Source organism: Sparus aurata, chromosome 19, assembly GCF_900880675.1.
Source record: "Sparus aurata chromosome 19, fSpaAur1.1, whole genome shotgun sequence".
NCBI classification, from domain to species: Eukaryota; Metazoa; Chordata; class Actinopteri; order Spariformes; family Sparidae; genus Sparus; species Sparus aurata.
Genome location: NC_044205.1, coordinates 22,258,401 through 22,276,608, shown reverse-complemented (window position 1 = coordinate 22,276,608; position 18,208 = coordinate 22,258,401). Strand labels below are relative to the sequence as shown.

General features: G+C 46.6%; 1 protein-coding gene across 1 annotated transcript in view; it reads right to left on the bottom strand.

Moving 5' to 3' along the window:
• Positions 1–263: 263 nt before the first annotated feature.
• The window catches only part of gli3 (GLI family zinc finger 3), a 104,067-nt gene continuing 86,122 nt past the window's right edge, over positions 264–18,208 (bottom strand). The window contains exons 8-15 of the mRNA XM_030398642.1: positions 16,121–16,340; positions 14,978–15,091; positions 13,383–13,523; positions 7,055–7,204; positions 6,772–6,936; positions 6,388–6,678; positions 4,939–5,332; positions 264–4,474 (exon numbers count right to left, since the gene is read on the bottom strand). Coding sequence (XP_030254502.1) covers positions 2,085–4,474; positions 4,939–5,332; positions 6,388–6,678; positions 6,772–6,936; positions 7,055–7,204; positions 13,383–13,523; positions 14,978–15,091; positions 16,121–16,340 — 3,865 coding nt within the window. The 3' untranslated portion in view covers positions 264–2,084. The remainder of the gene's footprint in view (positions 4,475–4,938; positions 5,333–6,387; positions 6,679–6,771; positions 6,937–7,054; positions 7,205–13,382; positions 13,524–14,977; positions 15,092–16,120; positions 16,341–18,208) is intronic.

The following is an 18,208-nucleotide window of genomic DNA, read 5'->3' as shown; positions in this document are numbered from 1 at the left end:
TACTGATCTTGGAACTTTATTTGGTTTTTAATGAGGAGCTTAATCCCAAAGAAAATTGTAAGTAACATCAGGCTATATATTAATTTACTGTCTTGTCACAGTTCATCACACTTTTTCTTTGGATGTGGTTTGGCAGCGTGTGTCCACACAGTACAGAAGTTCTATTTGTCTTCTGTCTGGTGGAAACAAACCATAATTCAAACCAGTATCTCTTATCTATTATCAGACTCAGGCAGCATATAAAGAAGAGAAGAGACTTAAAATATAATTTCCATTTTTATTAAAACCATACAAACATTTGTAGTCAGTTATAAAAGAGCAAAGTGGCTCTTCTGGCGGAGGGGCAGTGCGCAGGGCCCGTGAAGCTCCGCTCCGAGCCAGATCTGTCTGGCCTCTACCCAGGGCCTGGGAATCCCTGCTCTCAAAGTCAATTCTTTATTGGCCCCAGGATACTCCCCATTTCCTCTGCTAAACCTACAGAAAGAGTATTGTATTTACACATTATATATAAAAGAGCACAATAAATGTGGAAACTTAAAAAAAACAAAAACAAAGAAAAGTAGAATGCATTTCGCAAATCTTAACTTTTCTGATATTCAGACTTTTCTTATATAAATGTTCTGTCATTTTATCTTTTTTCAGGCCTCACGAGACACTTTAAATGTTTATCTTTAATTTTTTTTCATAATTCACAATGGAAGATTGGCAGTGATCTTTCTCTTTACCGACAGGCAGATACTTATAAGGCACATACCTCAATGTTATTTCCCTCCTTCAAAGGAAATGATTTCTACTTTTTTGACCAAAGAAAACTAAATAAAAAAAAACACCATCAATGCACAGCTACAAAAATGACAAAAGTACCAAAGAACAATAAAACAATTTGTACCTCATTGCTTTGACGCTGAATAAAAGGTAAACTACTCAATATTCTGTGTTCAGTCACATAAGACTGCAAGGCAATACTAACACTGTTGACAAAGTCACTGCAATACTTGATGGCAGTACACATTCTGAATTTAAGAGCTTTGGAGAAAAACAATACGGATGATTTTCCTATGAAACAAAAACACATCACTTTACAGCATTTATCATCATGAGAGGGAAGTTCATGTGCTGTGGACCACTGTTGGTCATTAAGACAGATTCAAAACATGAAGTACTCATATCTATTTATGTAAGCATACGTAAAGCACCAAATGGGACCTTTGATCATCAAGGAGAAAAATGTCCATGTTCATATCAGCTCCGAGCAACCGTGCAATCCAACGTCAATAATCAAGATTATCACAAACAGAATATAAAAACACTGTTATATACACTTGTGAGTACCTTAGCAGACTAACTATCAAGTAGACGACTATCTACGGTGCCTTGAAGACTTGGATGTGTCCATTTTTTTCGGACTCGATACCATACCGCAGTTACTCTTGACAAAAACACCACTTGGTAAAACTTGGTAGAAGCACTGAAACATTTACAGATTCACAAAAGGAATATACAAACAAAATGACAACAAATGTAAATACACCACTTATTAAAACTTATTATATAAAGTTACCATCAGGGCCCGTTAAATTAACGACCCATGTCTGACCTGCTGTGATGAGAGTGGATTTAGCGACTTTGTACCTGTGCGATCAGAATGGTAGATACTTGGCACATGGGCTAGTCTATGTACTTATATAGACAGTGTTCATGTTTAACCTTGAATACATGCATTTTTACCATCAGTGTGTACAGCAAAACAGTGACAATACACAGAATACTGTTTTAAACAAGTGAGGTTCTGCTCACCATCACATAGTAATACAAAGAGAAGAGCTTCCAAAAATAGCCTACATTCCAGAAAAGGAATATAACTATTTATCTATACATAATTTTGACACATCCCATTTCTGTGTGGGATGACATTTTTACAAAATAAATGGGATTTGGCAACTGCCTGTTCCACAACACTTTTAAGTACATAATAAAGTTCTCATAATTGCCACTTTGGTCTTAATCTTCACATACACCAGAGTTTTTCTCTTTCTTTTTTCCTTTTTTCCTAAGGGAGGAGAAAGCTGAGAGAGAGAGAGCAGCTACTGCATGATAGCCAGGAACTTGCTCTCCTCAGCAAGTGTGGTGAGGAGAGAGCTCATGTCTCCGATCGCCATGTTGTTCAGGCCAGGCGCCACACTGTGGAAGGCCGCGGATGCTCGAGGGGTGGTCAGGCGTGATGAGGTCCTGGACAGACCCTGGAAGATGGAAGGACTCAGCACCCCTGAGACCAGGCTACCCTGGTCGAAGCCATCCTCCAGCATGACACCAAAGTCCAGAGTGACCCCCTCATCTAATACAACAGGCACATTGCCGTCCACTGTGCTGGTCACCTGGTCTGCGCCAGGGGAAAGAAGGGCAACCGAGTTCCCACTGCCACCGCCACCACCTTGTCCCACAGACTCAGCCATGGAGTCCAGTAAGCACTGGTCCTCCAGGACAGGAAACGCGGAGGCCTTGTGATCTGCTGGTTCATAAGCAAGGCAGTCACTGAAGCCCTGCTCTAAGTATCCATGGTCTGGGGCCTCCAGTTTCAGCCCAGATACCTGATGCGCAAGGGAACATTGGTCCCCACTTCTCTGCAGTTGTTGCTGCTGATTGAGACTAGCCTGGATTTCACTGGAGTTCTCGGGAATGAGGTACTGCTGGGTCCTGACTAAGTTCCTGTAACTGTTGATTGGTGGACAAGGGGCATGGACCTGCCGATTGTGATGAAGAGCAGTTCCCTGGGAGAGGCTGGGTACGTTGTCCATAGAGACCCTGCTAAGAAGTAGGTTGTTCCCAACCTGGCAAGAGGTGCTACTGTTGTGGTTCTGCTGGAAGTGGCTCTGTTTTTGAGGTCCATTGGAGGCCATCTGTTTGAAGCCCTGCGGAAGAGGCCCATCAATGATCTGTGGGAAGTTCGACCTTCCGAAGACGTTTGTAGAGTTGGGACCAGTACCTCTCATCTCCATGCAGGAGTTAGGTGATGTTTCTAGCTTCACCGCAGGATTGACAGAGCAAGAACTTTGAGACTGATTAGCCTGGGCACAACTGTTCTGGAAATCATGGGGCACTTGTTGCTGAACCACCATGTTTCCAAACCTGCCAAAAGGTGCAGATACAGGTCCATGTTCTGAGCCCGACCACCTTCCACACTGTGTCTGGTGGTTTAGTTCCCTCTGAGGAGACCTGTCAGCACTCCCCGAGCTCACTTCATTCCACTGGATGGGAAGCTTACTAGGGCTCTTCCGCTCTCCCATCGGGTTGTTCTGGAGACTGAGGGACCCAGGGAAGGCCATAATTAACCCTGAAGTCTGGATCTGGTCTATTTCCTCCATTGATGGATTGGAGGTGTCCCTTTGGCTAGACGCTAATTGGTCCTCAATGTGCATGTAGGAGCCACCATCCACCTGAACCTGGGAGTGGAGATACTGCACCAGGTCATCTGGTAGCATATCCTCATCCCCAAGCAACAGACAAGCCTCCCCGTTATCTTCCATGGCCAGGGCTTCTAAGGCTGCGTGTTCTGCGATGCTAGGGGTGTACGGTGAGTGCTGCAAGCCTCTCTGCAGGTTGCCCTCTGAGCGTGTGTAGTTCTGTAAGCTAAAGTTGCGAGTTTCAGGTGTAGACTGATGAGACAGAGGTGGAAGAGGGTGGAGGTTGTTAAGGCTGTTGAAGCGCTGCACTGGAGGCAGACTGCACATATCAGAAGCCTGTGTCCGAATTGGATCACTGGCCCTCCGGTTGCCATTCAGTGGTCCCTCACCAGGGTAGAGGACCCTCCTTCTATAACCTGCATGCCCTATATACCCATTGGTGTACCCGTTGGTGCTATCACTACAGCGATGTGGCCTGACTAGAGGTGGCAAAGAGTGGTTGCTACCGCCCTCATCCATCATGGCCATGCGGGTCTTCAAGCTCATGCGCTCCATGTTGGGTAGAGGTGTGGGAGGTGGGCCGCCAGTTGCTGCTGCGTACTTGGCTTTCAGGTGGTAGTGTTGCGCTGGGGTTAAATTGAGCATCCCTCGTGACCCCCCTCCTCCTCCTATACTGACTCCCCCTACACCACCACAGCCCCCACCTGAGAGTATCCCTCCACCCCCACCTCCTGTGCCTCCTCCATAGTGGCTTGCCTCGCTGGACCGGCGGGAGGCATCGGTAGAGATAGGGTCATAGGAGTCGCTGGAGCTAAGGTTGTGGAGGCGGCGGTGGTGGGAGGCTGCCATCGTACCCTCACTCTGGGAAGCCTGGCTGGAGCGTCGACTGGAGAAGCAGGGGGAGATGCCTGAGGAGCGCCGACTGCTGCTCAGGTAGGCTGAACTGGTGGTGCTGCCACTGCTGTCACGCCGGTCTCGGAGCAGATTAAGCACTGTTAGCTCTGTGCTGCTCAGCTCAGCATGAACAGGTGGCTGAGGAGCAGACACCCCCCACTGCCTGCCCAGACAGGATCCTGGGGAGAAACAGAGAGGGGAAAAAGAATGTGTAAAGTTTTGACACAGACAGTGAGAACAAGAAACTTGTGTCGTAAAAGGGAGGTTATAGAAAGATGAGAAACAGCCAAATAAGTTGAGGTTAAGTGTGGAGAGATCCCTCAAACAGATGTTTCCACAGACAACAATCAGCACTTGGCCATGAAATGTTGTTACATGCTATTTTCTCTGATATGATATTCGGCTTGATATGGTTTTGATACCATTTTACAGCGGAACAGTAAATTTTAAGCATTTGTTTTGCCTGAATGCTTCAGCCAAAATGGGCAAGATGGAATCCAGGATAATCTATTTCTCACAGTGTGTGACGTTTTAATTTGGTGCTTGTTCACTGTAAATTGCCCGCCTGAGCTCAACCACAAGTCAAAATAAGGATACTCCATACTACATAAAAACTTTAAAAAGTTAAAAAAGTTGTTCTTACCCTTCCCCAGGATGTTGGGTAGTGTGGAACCTTTTGGGGGCGGTGTAGGGGACAAGGGCCCCAGTCTGGGCAGCGCTCCATTCACCTGCTTCAACCTCTCCATCTTGATGTGCTCCATCCAGCGCAGAGGGCGGCCAACACTTCGCCTCGCCTGCAGGGTCAGCATGGCCGTGGTTGCCGTGGAGACTGTGGAGTCCATGATGGGGGCTGGCTCACCCTCACACTCCTCGTCGGCCTCCTCGTCATTTTCCTCTTTCTCCTCGTTCTCCTCCAGCCCCTCCCCTGGCGAGCGTCCGGCGCTCACAGCAAGCTGGACTCCACTGCTGGGATAGAAGCTGATTGGGGACTGGTCACTGCTGCATGTAGACTGACCGCCAGGGCTTGGCTGAGACGTCTGATAGACACAGAACAGGGTGGAGGAAAAGATTGCGAGAAGGGAGGAGAGGAAGTAGAGCAGATGATTATTATTGTTATTATTCGTTTCTGACCCTAACCCTAATTCCAGTGTCACAAGACAATGATAATCATTCATGAAAGTGTGTTCACAATATCCTCTCCTTGCAGTGTGAGCTGGTTCTTCAACCAAGAGAACCAACCTCTGCATTTATTCTTGTAGAAAAAAAGTTGTTTGGAAGAGAAGGTTTTCTGCATTATTGGGGCATGAGTAATGCCTTCCCCTGTGATCCAACACACACAAACAAAACACATTTTTAAAGAGAATCATTTTTGGGTTGTTTTCAGGGGATAGGCAAATAGGATAAAGGTCTCTTATGAGAGAGGCCAGTGCATAATTAGGTTGTTTACTGAATTTTAGGGACTATGTTGCACTGAGGAATAATGGAATTACTTTTTTGGCATCAAGTGTCAGCAGAGTTTAGAGGGCATTCATCTTGTTTACGGTATGAATGAATTTGGCTGCACAGTGAAGCTCTGGACAGTATCAGACAAACTTCCAATGTCCTCACAGTTCTGGCCAAAAGCAAAACAAATCATTGACACTCTTGAAAGTCTTTTACAATGAAATGGGAAGAATAAACTTCTTGTGAATTTGTGGGGTGGGGGAAGCGTACAATGACAATCTGGCGTGTTTAGGGTGAAAGTCAGGTCAAACAGTTGTGATGGGATGACAAAATGTCCACCAGACATAAAACGATGAATAAGAAAAATAAAAGTTAGAGTTGGAAAGAATATTTCACAAATGCAAGATGAAGGGATACCCATCTCACCTGATTACCCACTGTCCTTAGAAAGGGAAGGAGAGAAATGCCGAAGCATTGGATAGAAGAAAAGGTTTACTCGTTAGAAGACTTCAAGATTAAATGCGCATGCCCCCATTTCAATGTTATATCACACAGAAACCTTAAAACTAGATGCTGAAGTAATGTTAAAGTAAAGGAATTAATAGTATTAGAAAAGAATCAATGTTAAAGCAAAATCTCAGAGTCTCACCATGGGCTTCTCTGTCTTGATGGACTTGACCTGCAGACATTCGTCCTGTTTTGAGGTAGCATGGTTGTACTCCCTTTGGTCCGTATACCCACCCAGGGGCAGTTGCCCTGGCGACCGGCCCTGACCATTGCTCCCAGGCTCCCGAGGTTGAGGCGGAGGGCGTGGGTAATCTCCACGCTGCTTCTTGGTGACGTGCGCCTCCGGCCCGTGCACCGTCTTCACGTGCTTGCGTAAGGAGCTTGGGTCCGTGTAGCGTTTCGTGCAGCCTGGGATTTTACACACATACGGTTTCTAGACACGAAAAGACAAGATCAGGTGTGAGAAAAATCTTGTAAACATATTCGAACAACACACATAACTGCCTGAAATTTGATTTGCCCGTACCTCGTTTGAGTGTGTGCGATTCTGATGTTTCGCCCGATCGGACGCATTGGAAAAGGCCTTGTTGCAGCCTTCATGCTCACACACATAAGGTTTCTCTCCAGTGTGGGATCGTAAGTGAGTCTTAAGGTTTTCCAGACGAGAGTAGGCCTTGGCACAGCCCTCAAACTATGGGAAGACGAAGACGAGGAAGAGGACATTATGCAAACAGCCTGAATCTCACATGTAAAATAACATTTCATCTGCAAAGAAATGCAGTCAACTGAGCTAATAGCTGTATTCTTACTGTGCACTTGTGGGGCTTTTCCCCAGTATGCCTCCGCATGTGGACCACAAGCATGTATTGCGCCTTGAATGGCTTCTGCTCTCGAGAGCATTCCTCCCATCGACACACAAACTCCTTCTTCTCCCCGTGGATGTGGTCATTGTTGATGTGCTAGGAGAGAAGACGACAGAACTTTAATCAAAGCAGTCAGAAATAAAGACGGAAGGACTAAGCGCAGTGTCATTTTGCCTTGAAAGTATTTGTTGTTCAGCTTGAGGAGGCAAATTTAACATTCTCATTCCCCGTTTTCCATTTCTTTTTATGTGGTACCTTCTCTGTTTAATTTCTTCCATCTCATTTTATTTAACCCCTCCTTTCCTTTTTTTCTCCTCTCTCTTTCTCTGCACAAACACTGGGGAAAAAAAGGCAGAGTCTCAGTGTCCGATCTGAACAGGATTTTCAAATAAAACCCTGTCACTTCGCATCACACTGGGGCCCTCGCCCCTCCATGACAAGTGCTGACAGTTGTGCTGCCGTGGCAACTTCCAATCTGAGGCTTAGGAAGCAGGGGAGGTGGGAGGGTGGTGTGGTGAAATCAAAAGTTCAGTCAAGGCATCTGAAATGCGAGGGCTTTACAACTCCAGCCAAGCATTATATCTGCGTGCGCCACTTTTCTCTAGCTCAATCCAGCGCTCTCTTCCTATTTTCTTCCCCTTTTCTCACTAACTGTCTTGTAAAAAGGGGTAAATGGTGGATGTTACAGAGGAATGAAGGCGGCAAGGAGAGAAAAAGCCATGCAGACCCTCTGGGGACATAGTCAACATCTGGCTCTCTTTCAGAGACAACACTGTGGTGGCCTCTGAAGTGCCTTTCTGGGAGCAATTTAAATCCAGGGAGACAGACACAATATCCTGACCAAAAGAAGCCAGTATTATTACATTCCTGAGCAGCAGAGAGGAGTCTTTTTACCTTGGGGCTGAATGAAGAGGGACGGATGGCAACAGAGGAGAAGGAAGGGACATAAATAGAGACTTGAATGCTCTTAATTGTCTGGGGAAAACATGCTTTCTTTGAGCGTTTACGCGCTAGATTGTCGAGCAATAAAAATGCAGAACCAGAGCAAATAAAGCATCCAGGGTCAATTCCCCTCCAGGCATGACACCGCTCTGACAATAGCATCCTTTGTACCTTCAGAGTGCCCGGCCCACTGGCCAGATCATGAGCATGACACCCACCATGAACCGCCCTTTTTTTTTCCAATCTCTTGACACAGAGTCTCTTCTTACTACATAACCGCCGCGCTCGCTTACCAGTAAAGGAGGAGTATCGAAAAATGAGTCAGCGCAGAAACAGCGGGGTGCGACAGCGCAGGCAAAGAGTGAAATTGACACTAATATATCCGCAAGGGACCTCCATTATTCTCACTTGACACTTTTTAATTTCAAAGTGACAAAACAAGACTAATTCCGCGGAAAATGATTGGGGACTGGATGACCACAGACGTTAGTGAAGTTTCCCCAAGATTGATCTCCTCCCCCGTCTTGGTCAGAGCCTCGGAAAACCTGACTCGTCTTCTCTTTTCCTTTCTCTCTGTGAGGGAATCCCTGTGGCAAGCCATCGGTCTGTTGTGACCACCATTCAATATCCCCCGGCCGAGAGCGATGGGAGAGCGCCGTGGTGTTGGATCACGCGGGTGGCTGGCACGACACGAGTAAATGCACACCCAGACGGATACACACTCGCGGCCTGTTTGTACAAATGAAGGAGGTCGTTGACGGGTGTGATGCATGAGCCTCGGAGCTGACAGAGAGGGGGACAGACAGCACGGGGAGAGGGGGCCGCCGAGAAACCTAATGGCATGATCTAATGGCAATTCTTATTGAATCAATAATCTCCATGCTGAGCAGACAGGCCCCGTTGGCCGGCTAAATCGACAAACAGGTGCTGATAGCAGTGGCGCGGCAGGTTATTCATCTTCCCCCTGCCAGCTTATCGGCCAACAACTGTAAAAACGCCACCAAGATGGATTTAGGAGGGAGTCGCTCGACAGGGAGCGCGAGGGACACGGACACAGGGGACACTGAGGCCGTCTGTGACGTATGAGAGGTGCACACACACACACACACACATATATATATATACACAGGTGCCGACACTGTTTACCTGGTCCAGACCCCTGCTGTTTGGGTGCATTGCAAGAAAATCCATAACCTAACAGTAAAGTTTTTTATGTTTTCTAAAGAAAATACAAAATCACAGCCTCCGATTTAAAATGATATACCTTCCCTCAATGCAAATGCTCCGTCTCTACACACATTACTTTTGCTATTTATTTTCCCAGCATTTTGCCCACTTCAGTATCCATCTCCATGTCTCCTTATCAAACTCTCTCTGGGACACGGGCCTCATGCATTAGAATGCAAGCGTGCATGAAAAGAGGGCCTGTTTACAAGGCAATTTCACTAAGCTGTGGGACCCGCAACACCGTTTAGCTTTATCAAACACCGCCTAATAAATCATATGCTCTTTTGTGATGTCAGTCGCTGAAGTGCTTTGTGTAAAGAGAGTGGGGAAAAAGGAGCATGAAAAAGGCAAAGAAGGGAGGGAAAAGGAGGAGGGAGGACGTAGAAAAAGGGGGAAAATTTAGCGAGTGAAGGAAGGCGGGAGGACGAGCGTTAAGTGAGTGAGCGAGCAGGGGGCAGGGAGCTAGAATTGGCATGTGTAATTCAGCACAGTCTTTTCATCTTAGAGTAAGATACTCTTGACAGATAAGGGGCCTAATCCTTCTCCTGATCAAAAAAAATCTGCATTTTACCAATTAAAAGCCTGCGCCAGCAGCCAGGGAGGGGGGCTGGCTTCAGACTGCGCCCGCGTTTATCTCCCTTTAACACCGGGGAGGCGCGCAGCAGCCGCCTCAACAAGGCTGCACACAGAGAGAGCCAGCTCCCCATCTAAGAACAAGGACATCGCAGCGCCACCTATGTAGGTGACCTGGAACAGAACGGTAGGCCCGATGAGCTGTGGGAACACACACATACAGACCACCAAACCCCTCAGACAACCCCCCATATATAGTCTAAAACAACATGAAAGTGAGTCAGAAACCGGAATTCCTAAATACATAATATGTTATAATGACAAGAACTTATATATTTTGTTGAGTTGTACAAATTTCATTCAAGGTCATTCATTCACGGTTTTCCTTTTAGATATTTCCTGTTTTATTTTGTAGTTTTATCCTCACGTGGCTTTCCACTTCCTGTCTTTGTCTCTTTCCCGCCCCTTTTCTGTTTACACATGTACAGCTCACATGATTAAACCTGGCTTTTTTAGTTTTTTAACCTGACTGCTGTTGTGTCTGAATTTGAACAGTGTAATTTATTTGGTCGCCTGTTGCTATAACTTCCAGCAGAGAGTCAAAGAGTGAGGAAGGAAGCTGGCGAATGTCACTAAACGTCCATGGACATTTCTACATAGGTGACACTCTCATCAAAAATAGTGGTTCGTAAAACACTTAAAATTCCCATGATCATACACTACTTACGTATTTCATTTTATTTTGGTTGAGAGACCATTGGCAGCTACAACAGATGACCTCAAAAGAGTCAATTTTTACAGAGAATGTGAAGAATTACACAAAGTAATTTATCAAATCTGTGTGAGGAGAAAACAGTCAACTTTCACGCTGATCCAAATCTGATCACATTTCATAAGGCCACACTTGACTCTCTACTAAAAAACTGCCTTGCCACACAGACGAAAGAAAATGCTTACATGCTTTTTTTCCTCATACATATGTGCTGAAAATAAATAGCTCTCCTGTAGATTTCTCTGTGGTGAAGAATCAGTAATAGATCCGTGAGAAAATAATAAAAGATTGTTGAGAAGGGCCATTTTAGGGAATTATGGGAGTGTGGGGTTGGCATCTCCGGCGACAAAACGGAGTGAAAAAAGCCCTCTTCAAGAGAGACATTAAAGAAGCCACCAGGTCTTATCTTTAAAAAGTACTCCCTCCGAGGGGAAAGAGGGGAGGGAGGGGAAAATGAAAGAGAAAACCAGTGGAGGGAGAGGTTTGTGCCCAAAATATAAAAAAAAAAAACGAGGGAAGCAAAAGAACGCAGAGCCGAGCAGAGAGAGGGAGATGGAGGAGGTATAGAGAGTCGAAACGTAATAAATGAAATAAATACGGCAAACTAAAATTGACACCCGCCTCGCTTTTGCTGACTGGGTAGGCCAGATAAGTGAGCTAAATTGCACAGATCTGATGTTTATCTTATCGGCAGCACCGAGAGCGCTTAAACGTGGATGATAAAGGAACGCCGTGGCTCGTCATGGTGAGAGCTCGTTGGAGAGGGTAAAAAATATGCATGAAGAGCGCGGCAGGAGTGCTTTTGAACAAGGTGGAAAGCGACGAGGGTGGTGTGGAGGCTTAGTTTCTAAAATTAGGCCAACAAAGGGGAACATTTGAATCGGTGCAGACTCTCGCTACTTCACGAAAACATTCGTTTTGTGACGTAGACGTGTCATTTTTTCGGCGTGTTTTAAAAAACTGCCGGAATACGGATCCACGCGCGAACTCAACAGAGTAGTTAAATTGGTTCAATCCGAGGAGAAACTGCCATTTCTTTTTTTCTCATCATGTTTTTCCCCCCCTAAAGCCATTTCAGAAGACAAGTACAGGGGGAAGGGACGCTCCATTGTTTAGTTAGATGGAAATCCCCCCACCGCCTCCCCCCCCCGAACCCCTCCCAGTGTGCGAGGAGTGCCACTGTGGTCCAAATACTGTACTTATCCTATTACTGAGATGGGGTGGGGGTGCGGCGGAGATAAGAGCATTTTCTCGTCCGCTCTGCTGAATTAGAGGGCAGGGATTCTGTAGGCGAAGACTTTTATTGGCATCTCTCTGCATATCTGCGCGTGCATAGAAAATGAGAAATAAAATGCAATATCAGAAAAAAAAAAAAAAAAAACAATTCCGAGATGGGAGAAAAAAAAATGGAAAACTAATAAGGATTTGCTGGGTGTCTGTCTACACGGCAATCTGATAATAAGTGCGGCTTGGCAAGGTTGTGGTGGAATGAGAGGACATTGTTTTGCTCAGATGGCCACCTGGTGTGACTACAGTAGGGGGAGGATGTGAGCGAGCTTTTTCCTCCATTAAGGAAGCCATCCTCCCCCTTTTTTTCCCTCCTCTCCAACCACCTTAACTCATCCCGCCCCCTGAAACAGGGGCAAGAAGTTGTCAAGATGCTCAACCTTTGAGCCGAGCCCTTCAAACACGGGAGGCAGCCCCATTCCGCGCTGAGGATATCAATTATAGATAGGGGTTACCACCGCGGCTGAGGATTGCAATGTCAAGACGGCGAATAGACAGCTGTGGAGAGCTGAGGATCTTTCTATCAGATGTGCGCTGATGTGTGTTTCATGTGTGTGTGTGCACTCCAGCGACCCCTTCTTCATCATATTGGTGTATTTCCACCACTTCCCCAACTTTCTCTCAGCCGGATGACGGGTGAGAGGTTCACAGCGGCAGAGCTAATAGCGCCAGCGTGGGGGCGACACGACCATAATGTCATTAATATTTAGCTTAACGGTGAACCCTCGGGCGCAATGCGATGAGAGCCATCCATCTCCCCGGTGCTGTGTGAGAGTTCTGATAACAGGCGGGGAGGAGGAGGAGGGCCGGTCCAGTGCTGTACACAAAGCTCACGTCCTGACTCTGGGAAGGCTTAACCCGCCAAATCAGTTAGCCCCTGTTCAGCTGCGAGATGTGCTCTCCAGCTTTTTGAGCCCATTACCACCGTCCCTGGATCCAATCAGGAATCCAGCAGCAGTATCAGTCAATGCCTGCAGCTCCGACTCCGACTCTGTGTTGCTGCTGCCGCTGCACAGACTCGCAGGCGGGGGTTTGCAGGCCTGATACGAGGCGCTGTGCGGAATAGTACAGCTGCAGCTTGATGTTTGCTGGGATCTGCTAAGCTTGAGGAAAGAAACACTGGGAACTCTCATAGCATACGAAACCAGAAAGGCAGTGTAGCTGCACCGGGGGAAGATTTTTTACGTAAGACTTCAGACGTTTTTACAGCTATAAACACCCTGTTTACCCACTCTGGACCTGGAGAACAAGTGGGGTCAGGTGGGAACACTGACATGCAAACCGTCCGCTTCAAAGCAAAACTCGATTCAGAGGTTTTTTGCCTTTCTTGCTCCTTTTGCCGCACAACTTACTGACATACCGTTACAGGATGTCTGGATTTAAAATGTGCAGGGATGGAGGAAGTTAACAGATCTCGTACTGAAGTAAAAGTACCAATGCCAAAATCAAAATATGTGTGTGTGCGCTGCTCACTTGTACGAGCTGCTCCTGTGTGTCAAACTCGCGGCAGCAGTTCTCCCAGTGGCAGTTTGTCTCGTAAACCACCTCCGGTTCCTGTTTGCTCTCATCTTTGTCCCCTTCCTCCTTCACCAGGGTCATCCCGTCAGGGTGGTCCTGAGGAAACAAGAGAAAGGTCCAGTTAAAGACAAAACTATTTTTATGGATATAGTTCCTAAATTCACCACCCAAATCTTACCTCTTACCTGCAGTACTTTTTATCCATCTATATTTGTTTTGGTGTGAGTTGCAGAGTTTTGGAGATATCAGCCTTCTCTCAAATATAATCTGTTTCCATAAATCCTGACCCGCTTAGTCAAGATTATCTACAGACCTTGCTGTAACTATTTTCTTTCCGTATCTACTCACGGACGAGAGGCTGGCGCTTGCGATAGCACGGGACGTAATCATTAATGATGTCCTCTTTGGCTGAGCTGTAACGTTGGCTAGCGTAGTTATCTAGCCTCCGATTCCGCGGTGACATAGTTGGAGGTGAAGCTTGCTAGAAAGAAAATAGTTCCTACATGAAACTGCTCACAACAACGTCTGTGGATTATCTTGAGTTACCGGGTCATTATATCTGGAAAGACACATTGCTGAGTGCCATCGAGTTCTATTATAGTCGACAGAAGGCCGACATCATGAACTGTGGATGGATAAACAGCACTGCAGGAAAGATAAAAAAACATTTATTTTTTTTTTATTTTTGGGGTGAACTGCCCCGTACATTTTTTTTTACAGGAACTGCTTTCGTCTCCCCAACATCAGTCCATCCAAATCTGTCTGAGAAGCCATTTTTTTTCACATGAAAGGCGCAGCACAAAAAGGATTTGGTTACAGGTCTGAGCCACAGCGCCCCTGTGAATCTGGCCTTGTTTGTCCGCCTGGGAGAAAAGTGTGGAGAGCGGAAATGTAGCGCTGAAAGCCCCGCTCTGTGTTCGGGGGGTTGTTATACGACAGGACCGGGGCGAGTATTTGAGGAATCTAACCCCCTTTTCCTGCTGTAGGTTGCTCTATTAGCCCAGACATATTTCACTGTCACCGTCTGAGCGCTGGTGTGGGCTAATTCAGGAGGAGCCTGCGCTCCCAACCACCATCCACACACCTCAGGCTGAATATTGACTCTCGCAAGTTTTTTTCCCCCTACAGATGCAAAAACCCCTTGCTGTTATCACATTTCTCTTTTATTTCTCCAGCCACTTAAACATTTTTTGATTAAACAAAAGCAAAAACAATTTCCTTTCTGGTCCCACACCCCCTGCAAAAGATCGATGAATTGTTTTTCGCTTGGGAAAACAGCGACTGATAAGAGCAGGGTGGGAAACCAACGCCGACAAACAGCCAAACGCAGGTGCATGAATACCATCGGGGGCTGGTAAGCTTGTCTATTGTTGCCGCCGCTTTGGCAGGTGACCAGCCGTTATATGTGATTCCTATAAAAATCTAAAAAAAGCTGGTGAATTCTGGGATTTGCCAACCAGAATGATTCCAGATAGCAAAAGAATATCTCCCCATAGCCAGTAAATGAATGTATATTTTAATGTTTTCGGAAAAATGCAGACAATCCTCACCTGTACGCTCACTGCGCCCGGGCTCGGCAACTCTTCCTCTGGTTTCATTTTGGAGCGTTTGTGATGCATCGGGTCTCCTGTGCTGCTCACCGCAGATTCACTCGTTGGCTTGGTCTGCGGAAACAAGAAAAACAATGATCATTTCCAGCCTCCCGTTCGACTATATGGATGATTTAACTTTATATTTTTACTTATATTTCTCATGTCGTCGTTAAAAATGCATGTGATGCTTATAAGTCACTCAATCATTGACTTAATCAAGCAGGAAAGAACAACAGCGGTTGCACCCGTAATGACTCCCGTGTCCTCGGCTCAAGGCGAGAGCTCCGACTGTACAAATGAAAAACCGTGCAATTCACCGAATCACATTAGCCGCTCTAATCACAGCAATTAAAACAAACTCATGAACCAATTCAATGAACCATTCGCTGAGCCGATGGATGACCTGACTTTGGCCTGGGCTTAAATTCACCCTTGGGGGAATTCTTGTTACCAAACTGAGCTCACAAGAATGAAAGAAGTTTCCTTTGCTTTTCCCTGAAAAAAACGCCCATGATGTTTATATTTTTAGAGAGGTAGTGACATCCACCCCACTATGTTCCGTCCGTGATACATGTGAGATTCAGCTGTGGCCCCAAAGCAATATTCTGTTTATTCAGGAGAAGGAAAAGGCAATTTTGGTGTGCCCAGTTTGAGCGAGGCCTCATTGGCGATGACACAAAATTCAAGCGATGGGAAACAGCAGGGAGGACGGGTAATAAACACTGAATATTTACTTCAAATGTGGGCCCGCACATACAGTAAGGGCTGAGGAAGGAGAGAAAAAGCCCCTTTGGATCCATCCATCCATGTCAATATTCCCTCTCCATATCCTTGTTCCCTCTCTAGTGATTAATGAAGTCAGCAGTGGGATTCTATGCTAACAAGCCCCCTCGTTGTTTGCTGCAGGCGCGTTCCGGGCCGCGCTCGGCGCTTTGAAAACAAGAGACAACACAAGTAGGAGGAAAACTCCCTGGAGATGAGCGCACAGAGGGGGGGGGTCCTGCCTGTACCATGTTAGCTCGCTGCGTCTCACTGAGATGTGGCTGGCATGCGACGCCGCTATCTATTACCTGTGATGATGAATCGCACCGCCGCTCTCACCTGTGAGGAGTCGTTGGAGATGGCTGAGCGCTCGCTGGCGCTGAGCCCGGCGGGGGGGATGCCAGGTACGGGCCTCTGGGTGGCGAAGGCTGGCGATGGGTGGATGAGGGGCGGACTGTGGCCAAAGGCGGAGCCCACGATGCCCGGCTGGCGGCCTATCAGCTGCTGGTGCACGTGCAGGGCCACCGGCGTTGGAGGGTAGGCGAAGCTTAACGCTGGGCTGGAGGGGGGAAGAAGGAAGACAGACATTCATATAGCAAATACACTTACTTGAGGCATCAAGTTTGGCATTAAAGCATTCGCGGTATTGGTTTTATGGAGCCAGAAGAGATAATTTGGATTAGAGGATGGAGGTAGGTACAATACTGATTGGATCTGGCGGAGAACCAGAGGACACACCTTGGTATGGACTTGCTAACAACTTAAAATGGCTTTATCGTCCATTTTAGTCTAAATGGGACCATACTTTACGAAATGAACATCATGCTGTGTTAAAGAAGGCTTGAAACTTCAGATTGAGATCATAAACTCCTTAGTAAACCGTTTACTGAGGTAGTAAATCAAGTGAGAAGTAGGGCCATTTTCTCATAAGCTCCTATACGATCTTTTTGGAATCACTAAAAAAAAAATGCAGGTTTAATGCTCTTCTGTGTTGGCTTCCCTCTTCAGGCCAGAGAGCTGCGTCCACATTTCATTCCACCCGTGCTAGAATAATCATAAAACTAAAATACAGCCTGCTAAAAATTCGGTTGCAAAGGCAACGAGGCAAAAAAAATAAGGGGAAAGACAGTGAATAAATGGATTGTTCTGGATAGTTCCCCTCCCTGAGGACAATCTGACAGGAGATGGTGTGGTAATGCTGGAACCGTGGGGCTGCCGGCAAATCCCTGCCAATGAATGTTCAGCTTGTTAACACACGGTGAATTATCATGTGGTCTGTGTAAGGCAGTATGTCATCCCTCCACTGGGCAAATGATGCACATGATAAACAATCTGGAGTGTGTCGTACCGCCGTGTAAATAAGGCTAAATTAATTCCCGCTTCCTGCAGCACACTTGTTTCCCTTTGGTTTATTTACCCCTCAACCTGCGCCAACTTTGTTTATCCTAAAACAAAAAAAAAAAAAAAGAAAAATCCCAGAAGCCACTTGAAGCCCCTCAGGGTCTCCGTTCTAACCGCAGGTGAACCAGCAGATAAACACAGATCTGTGTGGCTCGACAGCAGCGGCCTCCATTCATCCTGAGCCCTGACGCTTCGCTCTCGCTGCGACCCATATGTCTGCTGATTTTATTACGAGCCGAGTGGAAATCAATGGCCCGAGACACATTTGGGGGCCCATCCGCTTGTCATATCACTCATCAGTCTGTTGGCTCTGGCTATTTGGGTCCTGTCACCGGGACAGTGGCTGAGCGTGCGGCGTGATTGATCAGGCTCTTCTTACAGATCGCTGATCAATGGCTGTGGGTGGGGCGATGGATCTTTCCTTTTCCCCTCTCTCTTCTTCTCTTTTTCTCCCCTTTTCGCTCGCCTCTGGTACCGGGGCGTGATGTATGTGATGTTTCCATGAGGTGGACCGGATGACTGACACCAGCCGCCGGGGAGGCCGGCTGACTGGCTGGCTGGGAGATCGTCACCCACACGGGGGTTTGACATGGACGATACACAAACACACACACACACTTATTCCCTCCACCACACACTTTCTTTCCTCCTTTCCTCTGTGCAGAATGCATATCACGGTGCCATACTGATGGGCTCTGCACTGCAAGTATGAAAACTCAACCGATCAATGATATTAGAAGATCATTGTTCCCCCCCGGGAGATCCTGTTGATCTGTTATTGGCACGTATTAGTCTCTGAATAACCACCGTGAGGGAAACAATCAATCAAAGCTCCTGAAAGATCTTGACAGGATTTTTTTTATTCCACTTACAAAACATTTTGGGAATCACGATTGACAGATTTTCTTTGAAATGTCGATATCTTTGGTGGAGCGTCAGAAAACTAATAATCCTACATTTCCCACAATGCAACATGACAGTGTCTTGTAATACCCTGCGTTTGAAAAATTTCACGTTAATGCCCTC